General features: G+C 43.8%; 1 protein-coding gene across 11 annotated transcripts in view; it reads left to right on the top strand.

Annotated features, from left to right (window-relative positions):
* Positions 1-9,546, top strand: part of EFHC1 (EF-hand domain containing 1) — a 76,417-nt gene extending 66,871 nt beyond the window's left edge. For 10 of the 11 annotated variants that reach the window (XM_070514772.1, XM_014834673.3, XM_014834672.3 and 7 more), the window contains 2 exons: positions 7,118-7,328; positions 8,771-9,546. In XM_070514772.1, coding sequence (XP_070370873.1) covers positions 7,118-7,328; positions 8,771-8,842 — 283 coding nt within the window. In that variant the 3' untranslated portion in view covers positions 8,843-9,546. Of the gene's footprint in view, positions 1-4,316; positions 4,451-7,117; positions 7,329-8,770 lie in introns of those variants that run through there. The other variant, XM_044776849.2, reaches the window with a different exon arrangement.
* The last annotated feature ends 3,602 nt before the right edge of the window (positions 9,547-13,148 follow it).

Below are 13,148 nucleotides of genomic sequence, written 5' to 3'. Positions count from 1 at the left end.
ACAGGTAATCACCAGTGTCTGCCATACTCCCATGCCTGCTTGCCTAGGCTTCCACAATGCCTCCTGACTCATCTTCCCACCTCCACCCTCTTTCTCCCTTAATCCATTTCACACACTGTTACCAGACCAGTCTGCCTGAAACCTGGCTCCAAATTCATCATACTCTTCACCTCCAGCTTTATTGAGGTATAATTGACAAATAAAAGTGTATGTATTTAAAGTGTACGATGTGATGATTTGATATACATTGTGAAATGATTCCCACAGTCAAGTTAATTAACACATCCTTCATCTCACAGTTACCATTTAATTTTGTGTGTGCTTGGTGGGAACACTTAAGATCTACTCTCTCAGCAAATTTCAAGTATACAGTACAGTATATTAACTGTAGTCACCCTGCTGTATATTACATCCAGAGAACTTATTTGTCTTATAGGTGGCAGTTTATACACTTTGACCAACATCTCCCTTTTCCCCCAACCCCCTAGTCCCCAGCAGCAACCCTCTACTCTGTTTCTATGAGTTTTGACTTTTTTTAGATTCCGCATATAAGTGAGATCATAAAGTATTTGTCTTTCTCTATCTAGGTTATTTTACTAAGCATAATGTCCTTCAGGTTCATCCATGTGCAAATGGCAGGATTTGCTTCTTTTTTATGGCTGAATAATATTCCTCTCTGTGTGTGTATCACATTTTTTTTAAATCCATTCATCTGTCAGTTCACAGTTAGGTTGTTTCCATATCTTGGCTATTGTGAGTAATGCTGCAATGAATGGGAGAGTGCAGATGTCTCTCTGAGATACCAATTTTGTTTCCTCCAGATAATCTCCAGAAGTGTGATTGCTAGATCACACTAGTGTAGTTCTATTTTTAATTTTTTGAAGAACCTCCATACTGTTTCCATAATGACTGCACCAATTTACATTCCCATCAACATCAGGAATGTATAGGGTCCTTTTCTCTACATTTTTGCCAACTTGTTATCTCCTGTCTTTTGATAATAGCCATCCTAACAGATGTGAGGTGATATCTCATTGTGGTTTGATTTGCATTTTCTTGATAATTAGTGATGTCAAGCATCTTTCCATATACCTGGTGGCCATTTGTGTGTTGTCTTTGGAAAAATGTCTATTCAGGTATTTGGCCCTTTTTTGCGGGGGGAAGGGGTTGACGGGGAAGATTGGCCCTGAGCTAACATCTGTTGCCAATCTTCCTCTTTTTGCTTGAGGAAGATTGTTGCTGAACTAACATCTGTGGCAATCTTCATCTATTTTGTATGTGGGATGCTGCCAAAGCATGGCTTGATGAGCAGTGTGTAGGTCTGCCCCCAGGATCTGAACCTGTGAACCCCAGGGCACCAAAGCAGAGTGGGCAAACTTAACCACTATACCACTGGGCTGGCCCCAATCTTTGGCCCATTTTTTAATCAGATTGTTTGGTTTTTTGCTATTGAATTGTATAAATTCCTTGTATTAGATGGTTTGTGCTATGGTGTGAGTGTTTGTGTGCATCTAAAATTCACATGTTGAAATCCTGGTGGCATTAAGAAGTGGGACCTTTGGGAGGTGATTAGCTCATGAGGGCAGAACCCTCATGAGTGGAATTAGTGCCTTTATAAAAGAGGCCCCAGAGAGCCTGCCAGCCCCCTTCTGTCACATGAGGACACCGTGAGAAGGTGCTGGCTATGAACCAGAAAGAGAGCTCTCTCCAGCCTCCAGAACTGTGAGAAATAATTTTCTATTGTTTGTAAGTTACCTAGTCTCTGGTATTTTGTTATAGCAGACTGAATGGATTAAAACAGTTTGCAGATATTTCCTCCTATTCCATAGATTGCCTTTTCATTCTGTTGATTGTTTACTTTGCCATGCAGAAGCTTTTTGTTTTGATGTAGTCCCACTTGTTTATTTTTGCTTGTTTTGCCTCTGCTTAGAGTGTCATATCCAAAAAAAAAGTCATTGCCAAGACCATTTTCAAGGAGCTTTTTTCCTATGTTTTCTTCAAGGAGTTTTACAGTTTCAAGTCTTACGGTTAAGTCTTCAATCTATTCTGAGTTACCTTTTGTGAGTTGTATAAAACAGGGATCCAGTTTCATTCTTTTGCCTGTGAATATCCAGTTTTCCCAGCACCATTTATTGAAGAGACTATCCTGTCCCCATTGTGTATTCTGGGCTCCCTTGTCAAAGATTAGTTAACCATATATACATAGGTTTATTTCTGGGCTCTCTATTCTGATCCGTTGGTTTATGTGTCTGTTTTTATGCCAATACCATATTGTTTTGATTACTATAGCTTTGTAATATAGTTTGAAATCAGGAAATGTGATGCCTCCAGCTTTGTTCTTCTTTCTCAAGATTGCTTTTGCTCTTTGGGGTCTTTTGTAATTCTATATGAATTTTAGGATTTTTTTCTATTTCTGTGAAAAATGCCGTTGGAATTTTGATAGAGATTGCATTAAATCTGTAGATCACTTCGCATAGTATGGACATTTTAACAATATTAATTCTTCTAATCCAAGAACATGTCATTTATTCATATCTTCTTCAATTTCTTTCATCAATGTCTTACAGTTTTCAGTGTATATATAGGTCTTTCACTTCCTGGGTTAAATTTATTCCTAAGTATTTTATTGTTTTTGATGCTATTGCAAATTGTTTTCTTAGTTTATCTTTCAGGTAGTTTCATAATTTCTCTTTCAACCGATTTCTGTATGTTGATTTTGTATCCTGGAACTTTACTGAATTCAGTGTCTAGTTCTAACAGTTTTTTGGTGGAGTCTTTAGGATTTTCTATACATAAGATCATGTCATCTGCAAACAGAGACAGTTCCTTTCCTATTTGGATGCCTTTTATTTCTTTTTCTTACCTAATTGCTCTGGCTAGCCTGTGTTGAACAGGTGAGAGTGGCCATCCTTGTCTTATTCCTGATCTTAGAGAGTGGGCATCCTTGTGTTGTCCACTGTTGGCTATGATGTTAGCTGTGTTGTCATATGTGGCCTTTATAATATTGAAATACATTCCTTCTATACCTAATTTGTTGAGAGTTTTATCGTCAAAGGATGTTGAATTTTGTCAAATGTTTTATCTGTATCTGTTGAGATGATCATATGATTTTTTCCTTCATTCTGTTAATGTGGTGTATCACATTTATTGATATGTGTATGTTGACCTGTCCTTGCATACCGAGGATAAATTCCACTTGATCATGGTGTATGATCCTTTTAATATGCTGTTGAATTCAGTTTGCTAGTATTTTGCTGATGATTTTTGCATGTATGTTAATCAGGGATATTAACCTGTAATTTTCTTTTCTTGTATGATCTTTGGCTTTAGGATCAGGGTAATTCTGGCCTTGTAATATGAATTTGGGAGTGTTCCCTTCTCGTCAGTTTTTTGGAAGAGTTTGAGAAGGAGTGGTATGAATTCTTCTTCAGATCTTTTGTAGAATTCGCCAGTGAAGCCATCTGGTTCTGGGTTTTTTGTTGTTGTTGAGAGATTTTTGATTACTGATATTCAATCTCCGTACTTATTATTGGTTTATTCAGATTTTCTATTTCTTTATGATTCAGTCTTGGTAAGTTATTATGTTTCTCGGAATTTTTTGTTTGTTTGTATCTAGGAATTTATTGATTTCTTCCAGGTTATCCAATCTGTTGACATATAATTGTTCATAGTAGTCTCTTATGATCCTTTGTATTTCTGTGGTATCAGTTGTAATTTCTACTCTTTCATTTCAGATTTTGAGTCTTCTCTCTTTTTTTCTTAATTAGTGTAGCTAAAAGTTTGTCAATTTTGTCTTTTCAAAAAACCACCTCTTACTTTTGTTGATCTTTTCTATCATTTTTCTAGTCTCTATTTCATTTATTTCTGCTCTGATTTTTATTATTTCCTTCCTTCTGCTAACTTTGGGCTTAGTTTTTTTCTTCTTTCTCTAGTTCCTTGCAGTATAAAGTTAGGTTGTTTATTTGAGATCTTTTTGTTTTTCTTAATGTAAGCATTTATCACTATAAACTTCCCTCTTGCAACTGCTCTTTGCTGCATCCTATAAATTTTGGTATATTGTATTTCCATTTTTGTTTCAAGATATTCTTTGATTTCTCTTTTGATCTTATTTGGTTTTTTAATTATACTACTTTTAAGAGGTTGCCATCACTTAAAAGCAAAATTCTAAAGTTCTTAGTCTGGCATCCAAGAACTTGCATGTTGTGGCTCCAGTGACCCTCTCAGCGAGTTCTGGCTTCCCTTTCTGCATGCTGTGCACCCCAGACAAACAGGTTTATTGTATTAACCTCAGTTCCTCTCTTCATGCTTTTTCTCAGGCTGTTCCCATTGTCTGCAGTTCCTTTATTTCATCCTACGGGTCCAAGCCCTCACATCCTCCAAGGCCTAGGTCAGATGCCACCTCCCAGTTCAGCCCTTCCTGATCCTGTCATCTTTTGTACCTCTTAAAATGGTAATGGTCATTTCCTCTCTTCTTTTAGTGATTTTAAAGTCTGTGTCTTAACTCCCCTTCTGGAGAGCAGGGATCCTTACTAGAAACAGGTTCCTTGTTACACTTAACAGTTTATTGTAAAGCTAGCATTGAGCCATACGTGTTTAATAAATAGTTTTAGATGAGTGAATGACTATTCCTACTAGGACTGTCAAAAGAACTTTGTTAAAAACTAACATTTGTGTGTGTCTGCCATGTCAGGTATTAAGTGCTTTATATTTAATAATGCATTTAATTCTCACAACAATCTTTATGAGGTGGCTTCCCTTAGAAACTAACACATTGCAGATAAGGAAACTGAGGCACAGAACAGTTAATTAATCTACTCAAGCTCATGCAACCTTTAAGTGGCAAAGCCTAGATTTTGAACGAGGCAGGTTCTAGAGGCCATGCTCTTAACTACAGTTTGTTCTGCCTCACTGGAGAAAAGCACCAAGAAATTGGGATGATTTTTTTTCGTTCCCCAAAGCCCCAGCACATGGTTGTATATCGTAGTGGTAAGTCCTTCTAGTTCTTCTGTGTGAGCTGCCACCACAGCATGGCAACTGATAGGGGTGGTGTGGTTCCATGGCCTGGAAATGAACTCATGCTGCTGAAGTGGTGAGAGCACTGAACTTTAATCATGAGGCCATCAGGGCTGGCCTGGGGATGTTCTTATTCAGCTTCCTGCCTACCTGAAGCCCTCTAGGCAAGTGACTGCCTGTCCTAGGAGTGGGTTTACCATCACTTGGGCAAAGGGGAGGCCCTGGATCACGAATCAAGAAGTAAGGTTAGGCCAAGGGGTCAACGTGGAACCCTTGCAATTGAAATGGCCACACTTTAAAGTTTTAGCACATTGTTGGTATAAAAGAGTTGCCTACCGCCAAAAACAAAAGAAAAAAACCATCATAAATATATTTGTATTCCCCCCACAACTTTTACACAGAAGGTACACACTTCTGCATCATGATTTGCTCACTAAGTTTATCTTTTGCAACATTGTCAGTGCTGCCTTATTATTATATTGCCTGACGGTAGTGTATATTATTTAACCAATTCCTGATCTTTAGACCTTTTTTTTTTGACATTTAGGCTGTCTCAAAACAGCTTTATAGATGTATCTTTGTATACAACTCATGATCTTTTTCTTAAGATAAATTATTTGAAATTCTTTGCTGGGCTTTTGCTTCATGTTTCCAAATTGTTCCTGAAAGGTTATACCACTTTATACCTCCTCCAGCAAGGATCGCCAGCAGGCAAAAAGGGAAATGAGTGAAAAGGCTGTTGGTTTACACAGCCTAAATGTCAAAAAAAAAAGGTCTAAAGATCAGGAATTGGTTAAATAATATACACTACCGTCAGGCAATATAATAATAAGGCAGCACTGACAATGTTGCAAAAGATAAACTTAGTGAGCAAATCATGATGCAGAAGTGTGTACCTTCTGTGTGAACTTTTTGAGTATCATGTACAAGAAAAAGCAGGAAGGGAGAAGCAGTGGTGGGTTAGTAGAGTGAGGACTAGAAGGAAGGGGTCAGTGAGAGGTGGCTGGGCAGACTGGAGAGAACAGGTTAGAACTGGAGTGAGATGTCTGGTGTCGCCTTGCCTCTGACATGGGATCAGGAATAAGTCACTCAGGTCTTCAAGTCTGTTTTCTCACCATTGAACAAGGGAGGGGTGGGGCTGGCCCTGTGGCATAGTGGTTAAGTTTGCATGTTCCACTTCGGCGGTCTGGGTTTGCACGTTCGGATCCCAGGTGCAGACCTAACCATTCGTCAGTCATGCTGTGGTGGCAACCCACGTATAAAGTGAAGGAAGATTGGCACAGATGTTAGCTCAGGGCTAAGCTTCCTCAGTAAAAAAAAAAAAGAAAACAAAACAAAAAGGGAGGAGTGTTTACTAAGTTTATATGGGTCCCATTTTGTTGCAAAATGGATTTCTGAAGATGAAACATGAGAGAATCCTTTCCAGCTCTAAAATTCTTTAATTGTGTAACTGTACCTTCATGTTCAGAGGAAATAAGAATCAGGCTCCTGCTTCTCCTGGTTGTGGTTTGGAAGGATAGACTTCTCTCTTCCTGATGCTCTGGGTCACTAATCTCTCTTTGTTTCAGTAAATGCTAGGCCTAAGATCCTCAACCCCCCACACAGGGCAGTCTCTTAACGTCCATGGACAGCCTGTGACAAAATTCAGAGTGAATTGGAAAGGGGATGTTAAAAGTACAAGAGATTCGTGACTGCAGAGTTATGGTTAAAGATTTTTGAAACTGAGACATTTGTTTTTAGATGATGTAACGTACAGGATGCAGGTCTGCAACGGCATTAAGGGACAGTCATGTGACCCCCACAAACGGGGAACTTGGGATGGTGGTGGAGGTAGATTTGGCTCCTTGTGGGGCAGTGATTTAACAGATGGCAGCAAGGGAGGCGGAGCTTCAGTTCAAAAGCTGCCCCTCCTTAGGCCTTCCGGATGTGGGCGTCAGCCGTCAGCCAGCCCCTGCAGGCAAGTGGTCAGTTATTGGTCTGCTCTGTGTCAAAGCTGTTTGTCATGAGAAGCTTCCCCCACTTCACCAAGTGAGAACTTTGGTCACTGAGAAAGACTGGTCGAGAATAAATACTACGTCCAGTAATTTTCTTCCTTTCTCTACAGCAAGCAAACTGAGGTGGATCCAGGCGTGCAAGAACTGGAGGTACTAATAGACACAATCCAGAAGCAACTGAAAGATCCTCCATGCAAAGACAACATTCGTGAGGCATTTCAAATTTATGACAAGGAAGCTTCAGGATATGTGGACAAAGAGATGTTCTTTAAAGTCTGTGACTCTCTTAACCTCCCAGTTGATGATTCCTTGATCAAGGAGGTCAGTACAAGTTACTCCCCTGGGTGGATCGTAGAGGCTGAGCACGATTCATTCTCTCCTAAAGGCAGTTGCCTGTGTATTTCGTTTTAACTGGGGATGATCGAGGATGTTCAAATCAGATCTCCTGGTCGGCCCCGATTATGGTATTTCCCCTTGATGCTAGCACTGATGCTCCACTCTAATGGCTGTTGCAGGCATCTCTTTAAGTGGGGGTGGGGGTAGACAGCACAGAGTGGCTGGTGAGACGTGTCAGGGCAGAAGGAGGGCAGCAGAGGGCATCATGGAGGGGCAGCCGCCAAGGGGGACTCAAAGGCAACTGGACTGAGCAGGTGGGTGGGCAGCCTTTGACACCCCTCACGGCCCATCAGTAGCACCAGCATGGAAGAGGGTATGACCACTGCACAGGGACAGTGGCATCTGTCAGTAGGGGTCACATGGCCAGCTGCACATGGAAGAATGACATGGACATTCTCCTACTAGGATTTTTATGAATGAGTTGAAAAGGGCGTTTCCTGCACTTTATTTTCATAATAAACCCTGTTAGCCAGGGTTCCCCTAGAAGTCAGAACAAAAAAATTTCTCCCACAATTGCCAACGACTGCAGCTCCCTGAGACATTCTCACTGATTAAGAACACAGAGGTGCTGCAGACCTTCTTAAGGATCTTTGAGCAAAACGGGATGTTCAGAAGTTAAGACTCGTTTAGGGAAGGCTTCTCTTTGGGCCTAGAGTGACCAGGGTGGAGACGAGGATTTGTTGTAGACAGAACATTAGCAAGGAGCGGGGAGGCAGATAGAAAGGTACCGGTTCATGTGGCTGAACACCCACTTAGCGTCCCAAATTTCTAAAGACAGCCTGCCCACATTTTGATTTTTAAGTCATTGGTGCTCTCTGTGACCTGACACGGGAGAGAGGAATTGCCGTCAGTGGGAAGTGGGCCAGGGAAGGTGTGGGTGGGATGGATTTGCACATGTCATAAAGGTAGCACAGTGGATCAGTATACTACCACTCACAGCTGAGTTTCAAGGTACATGGTTTGAGCAGTGACATCACTAGATTCTTCTATTAGGTATTAGGCTGTGATAACAGAAACCTGCTATTTTAAAGAGTATTACTCTGCACAGAATGGGTGGAAAAGTCTTGTATTTGAACATAAAAACAATTAAAGTGCTTTGGAAATGATAATGCCCTTATAAATACAAATGTTAGTCCTGACATCCTGGGCAGGCCATTTACTCCATCTGAGCTTTGATTTCAGAGAGTGTAAGATGGGGATAATATCTGACATACCTACCAGGTTCACAGGATCATTTCAGAATCTAGTGAGGATATTAACACTCGGAACTGGTTGAGCAAGGCTGGGGAGTATTATGAGTGAGTGCTCTGCCGTGACGCCGAGGGCAACCCTGCATGTCTGTCACTGCTCCTCTGCTCTCTCTGCAGTTGATCAGGATGTGCTCTCACGGAGAAGACAAGATCGACTACTACAACTTTGTTCGAGCTTTCTCAAACTGACCTGCTGATGAGGGAGTGCAAGACACTTTTTGGAGGTTGGACCTACACTTTGAAATATACCTTGTATTCTTTGTAGAAGCATTTACAGAGCTCTTGAGATTATATTTCTTTATGGTCCTTCTCTTTCGCTACTACTAAAGTCTAAATTAAATTGGACCTTGTAGGAGCTCAGATTGGTGCCTTATTGAGGGAGGGAGGGGTAGGGGTGTCATTGATGGTTAATTTTATGTGTCAACTTGATTGGACCATGGGTGCCTAGATATTTGGTCAAACTCTATTCTGGTGTGCCTGTGGGGACATTTCTGGGTGAGATTAACATTTGAATCGGTAGGCTGAGTAAAGCAGATGGCCCCTCACTGTAGCTGGACTTCATCAGGTCCATTACAGGCCTGAATTGACCAAAAAGGCTGAGCCTTTCTCAAGTAAGGGACAATTCCTCCTGCCTGCCTTCAAACTGAGACATCAGCTTTCTCCTGCCTTCGGACTCAAACTGAAACATCGGCTCTTCCTGGGTCTCAAGCTGGCTGGCCTTCAGACTGGACTGCACCGCCAGCTGTCCTGGTTCTCAGGCCTTCGGACAGGACTGGAACTATACCATCACTCTCATGGGTCTCCAGCCTGCTGACTGCAAATCTTGGGACTTGTCAGCCTCCATAATCACGTGAGCCAATTCCTTATAATAAATCTCTTTCTTTCTCTGTATACATCCTCTTGGTTCTGTTTCTCTGGAGAACCCTGACTAATACAGGTTTACAGGGATTGCGAGCAGCAGGAAAGATAGAATTTGCTAGAGGAAGCATCATTTGGGGTGTTGGAAAATAAGCACACAGTACCAGTATTGCTACCAATACCCGCCACACCTGCCTGCTTGCCCTAGTAGGAGAGGGAAATACACCACATTCTTCAAACTCTGGTTCTATGCCACGAGTAGGACCCGCATTTTTAAAAAGTGGAACAGAAGAGGAAATAGTGTGTACACACAGTAGGGTATGTACTGTTTCATGAAACTTCTGTTTCAGCTGAATGTGTATTTACTAGATCATGATATAAAATCTATTTCTTGATGTGGGTTATAGTAAAAAAAATTTTTTTTAGAAAAATCTCTGCTTTTAGAGACCTGGCCTTGAGATGGGAGGGAAAGACTAGTAGCAGTTACTGGTCCTCTAGTGAGCTGTGACGGGCTGTGTGAAAGGAGGGCTGCTCCTCAGTTGCAGCCACCGCCTCATCTGTGTAAACGCTCTCTCAGACCCCTGGCTGCTGCCTCGCGGGTGCTGGACGTGAGGGTGGGTCACCAGGACCAGGACGCCCGGCCCTCGCTGAACTCGCAGGCAGCTTCCCTCGGTTCTCCCTCTCCTTGAGCTGAGCCACCTCTACCCAGCTTCTGAAAAGGGCTGTGTGGGGATTCTGCTGACCCCTCCTTTTCTGCTCCAGGTTGATATCTCAAGAAGAACCATGTTTTCTTTGGTTTTTCCCAGTCACTCATAACTATTAAAAAACTAATTTTCAAGTATTTAAATGTCCATTCAGTCTAAAAGAAAATCTAAGCTCTCCAGCCTGCCCCACCCCAGCTCTGCGCTGCGCCAGCTAATACTGCACTGGCTCAGAAGCTGCCCCGGCTCACGCTGCCCCGGCCCGGCAGCTGCCTACCCAGCTAGTGCTGCCCCAACCCAGAAGCCTGCAGCACGTGTGCCGGGGCCGTGGCAGGGCAGGTCGAGTGGGTTTGTTCCTTCTGCCTTCCTTGTGGTCTCCGCTCCCTTTGCCCCCATTCAGCCATACTGCTGTTTGTGGCCTTTGTAGTGTCGGGAAGGGTTTGGGGTGGAGACAGAGGAACAGGGCCAAGTCTTATTTCTGTGGCTGGTAAAGTCGTAATCTGGGCCAGGGCCCTCTGAGGGGCATGTGCCTGAAGCCTGGCTCACTCTCTCCCTGGGCACCTTTTCTGTGAGCTCTTCAGACACTTTCCCCCAGGAAGCCCCCGTGCCCCGTTCTCGGAGACCAACTGCCTGCCCCAACAGTGCTCCTGCCAGGCTCTTTCTCACCCGCTCAGAGCTCCTCTGGGTTGGTGGGCCCATAAGACCAACTCGCTCTCCAGGGCGTCCGCTCCTGCTTGTTTCCTTCTAGACTGCTCTCTTGGCTGGGCAGGTAGGCAGCTCAGCCAGCCCCTCTCCTTGAGACTTGTGTTTGGTGAGGCTCGGGCACCCAAAATCTTGTGCTCTCCCAGCTCCAGGGGAAACACGTCAAGCCCTGAGTCTGATAGAGCACCTCCCTCCCTTAGCTTGTGGACAAGAGCACTCTGACAGCTCCCTGCAGGAAATCCACACTCGCCAGTAATCTCTGCATCACCCTGCCTCCTGGGGAGGAGGGAGGTTTGCAGCAGCTCTGGGCCCCTTCCAGCAAGTCTGTCGTGATCTGCACCGGTCTGCAGCACATGGAGACACTTGCCAATTTCTGTCCTTAACCGAAATTGGAAACGTGGGAAAAAGTCTCATTTAACACCCTCTTACCCAGCCTTTGAGGTCCAAGTGTTCATAGCCCTTCTAACCTCAGTTCTGACATTTTTCCCTTTTTATCCTCCTATACCTTTTCCACTGTAATGGGGACCAGAATTAAAATGTCAGCCCCACTGTGATGGTTAGAAGGGTCTTTGGACCTGCCTTGAATAAGGTTGGCGCTGTCCATGCCTCACCTTGCACATTTACCCAGGATGGAGAAGTTGAGATCTGCCAGCACCATCACAAGGTGTAAAAGCTACTTCACAGAAGACCAGAGCCGGACGGTCATTTCTGCGGTGTCGGCAGGCACTAGTTTACACAAGGCAGCCACATGTAAGAGCCACAAAAGTCAGAGCCAGTTACTTTTCCTACCAAGATCCTGAATGGCAGTGCAACTCTTAGATGTCAGCTTTGCCACTTTATGCTACAGTCACACCTGGCATGCACCTGGAGTCCTGGCTCAGGTGATGGAAGGGAACCGAGGATTAGCCTGCAGCAAGCACTACTGGGGGAAGAAGAAATGACCTTCTTTTGAATGGGCCCCCAGGGAGCTGAGACACAATTAACATTGCCTGTTAGCGTGTGCAGCAGAGGCAGATGAGTAGCTGCGGCTTGAGGCTCTAACTGAAGGCTGTGTGACGATGCTTTAGGGTAGCTTATGGGGTCAGGGCCAGTAAAATCTTCCCGTGGGTGAAGACTGGCTGTGAGTTAGCCACTCCTCAGGCCCTGGGCCTCTACTGTGTCTGTACCACCAGCAGGCCTTGAAAATACCATCTAATTAGGGTGTATCAAACCCACAGCTACAGGCTTTGAGGGCATTTGGGACCAAGAGGTAGAGAAGACGTCTCCAAATGTTGTTTCCAGAGAATCAAGGGTTACTTGGGTGAGTGACTCCCGAATAGCCTGCTAGCACGTGAATATGAGTATGTTCATTAAGAAAAAGTTACTGAGTGCTTTATATGTACCATGAACTTGGCATTCACTATCCCTAAATCTCCCACCACCGCTCCCTGCAGAAACAAGCAAGCAGGCAAACCAACCAACCACAAAACGGAGGACACAGAGGAGCAAGCAGGCCCAGAAAGATGAGCTGCTGGAGGTGACCCCGTGCTCGGGGCGCCTGCAGCCCAGCTCTGCCCCAAAGCTCGCCCTCGATAGTACCCCTCCCCTGCAGCTCAGTCAGCGTTTCCTGGTTAATCCTCAGACCCCAGGTTGGCGGGGGGGGGGGGGGGGGGGGGGGGGCTGGGGTCCTTGCTCACCACCACCTGTAACTGCTCATCTCCTAAGCTTTCTGAAGATGGTTCTGGAAAACAGAGCACACAGCTGTGGGCAATAGCAGGCATTGACACCAGACATCCCCACTGCCCACTATTATTACTAATACTAGGATGTCTTCTGTTTAGCACCAACACTAACATGTGGTGGCTTTTACAAACTTCATCCCATCTTCTAGCCAGATGACTCATTATAGCGTAGCGTAGGCACCGACATGGTGTGTGTCCTCGTGCAGCTTCCTACCCACAGACCCTCGTCAAGGGAACTTCCCGCCCTCATACTTCACTGTCGGAGACCAAAGAAAATGATGCTTATTACTCCCTAGCACTCAGTATAACCAACCCTTTCTCCATCCTTAGTGCCAATGCCCTAATTCACATGACCACAATGAACAAATATATCACAGAAGATTTCCAAGAAATAACTAATATGGTGAAAAACATTAGAAACGAGACTAAAATTGATGCAAACTCACTTTTCAAGTAAAAGCAAACGAAGCATCCAGATTTAAAAAGGAACATAAGGAATTATACCAGAGACAA

The sequence above is a fragment of the Equus asinus genome, chromosome 8 (assembly GCF_041296235.1).
Source record: "Equus asinus isolate D_3611 breed Donkey chromosome 8, EquAss-T2T_v2, whole genome shotgun sequence".
Taxonomy (NCBI): Eukaryota; Metazoa; Chordata; class Mammalia; order Perissodactyla; family Equidae; genus Equus; species Equus asinus.
Note: the sequence above shows the minus strand (reverse complement) of the source record. Positions and strands in the feature narration are given on the sequence as shown.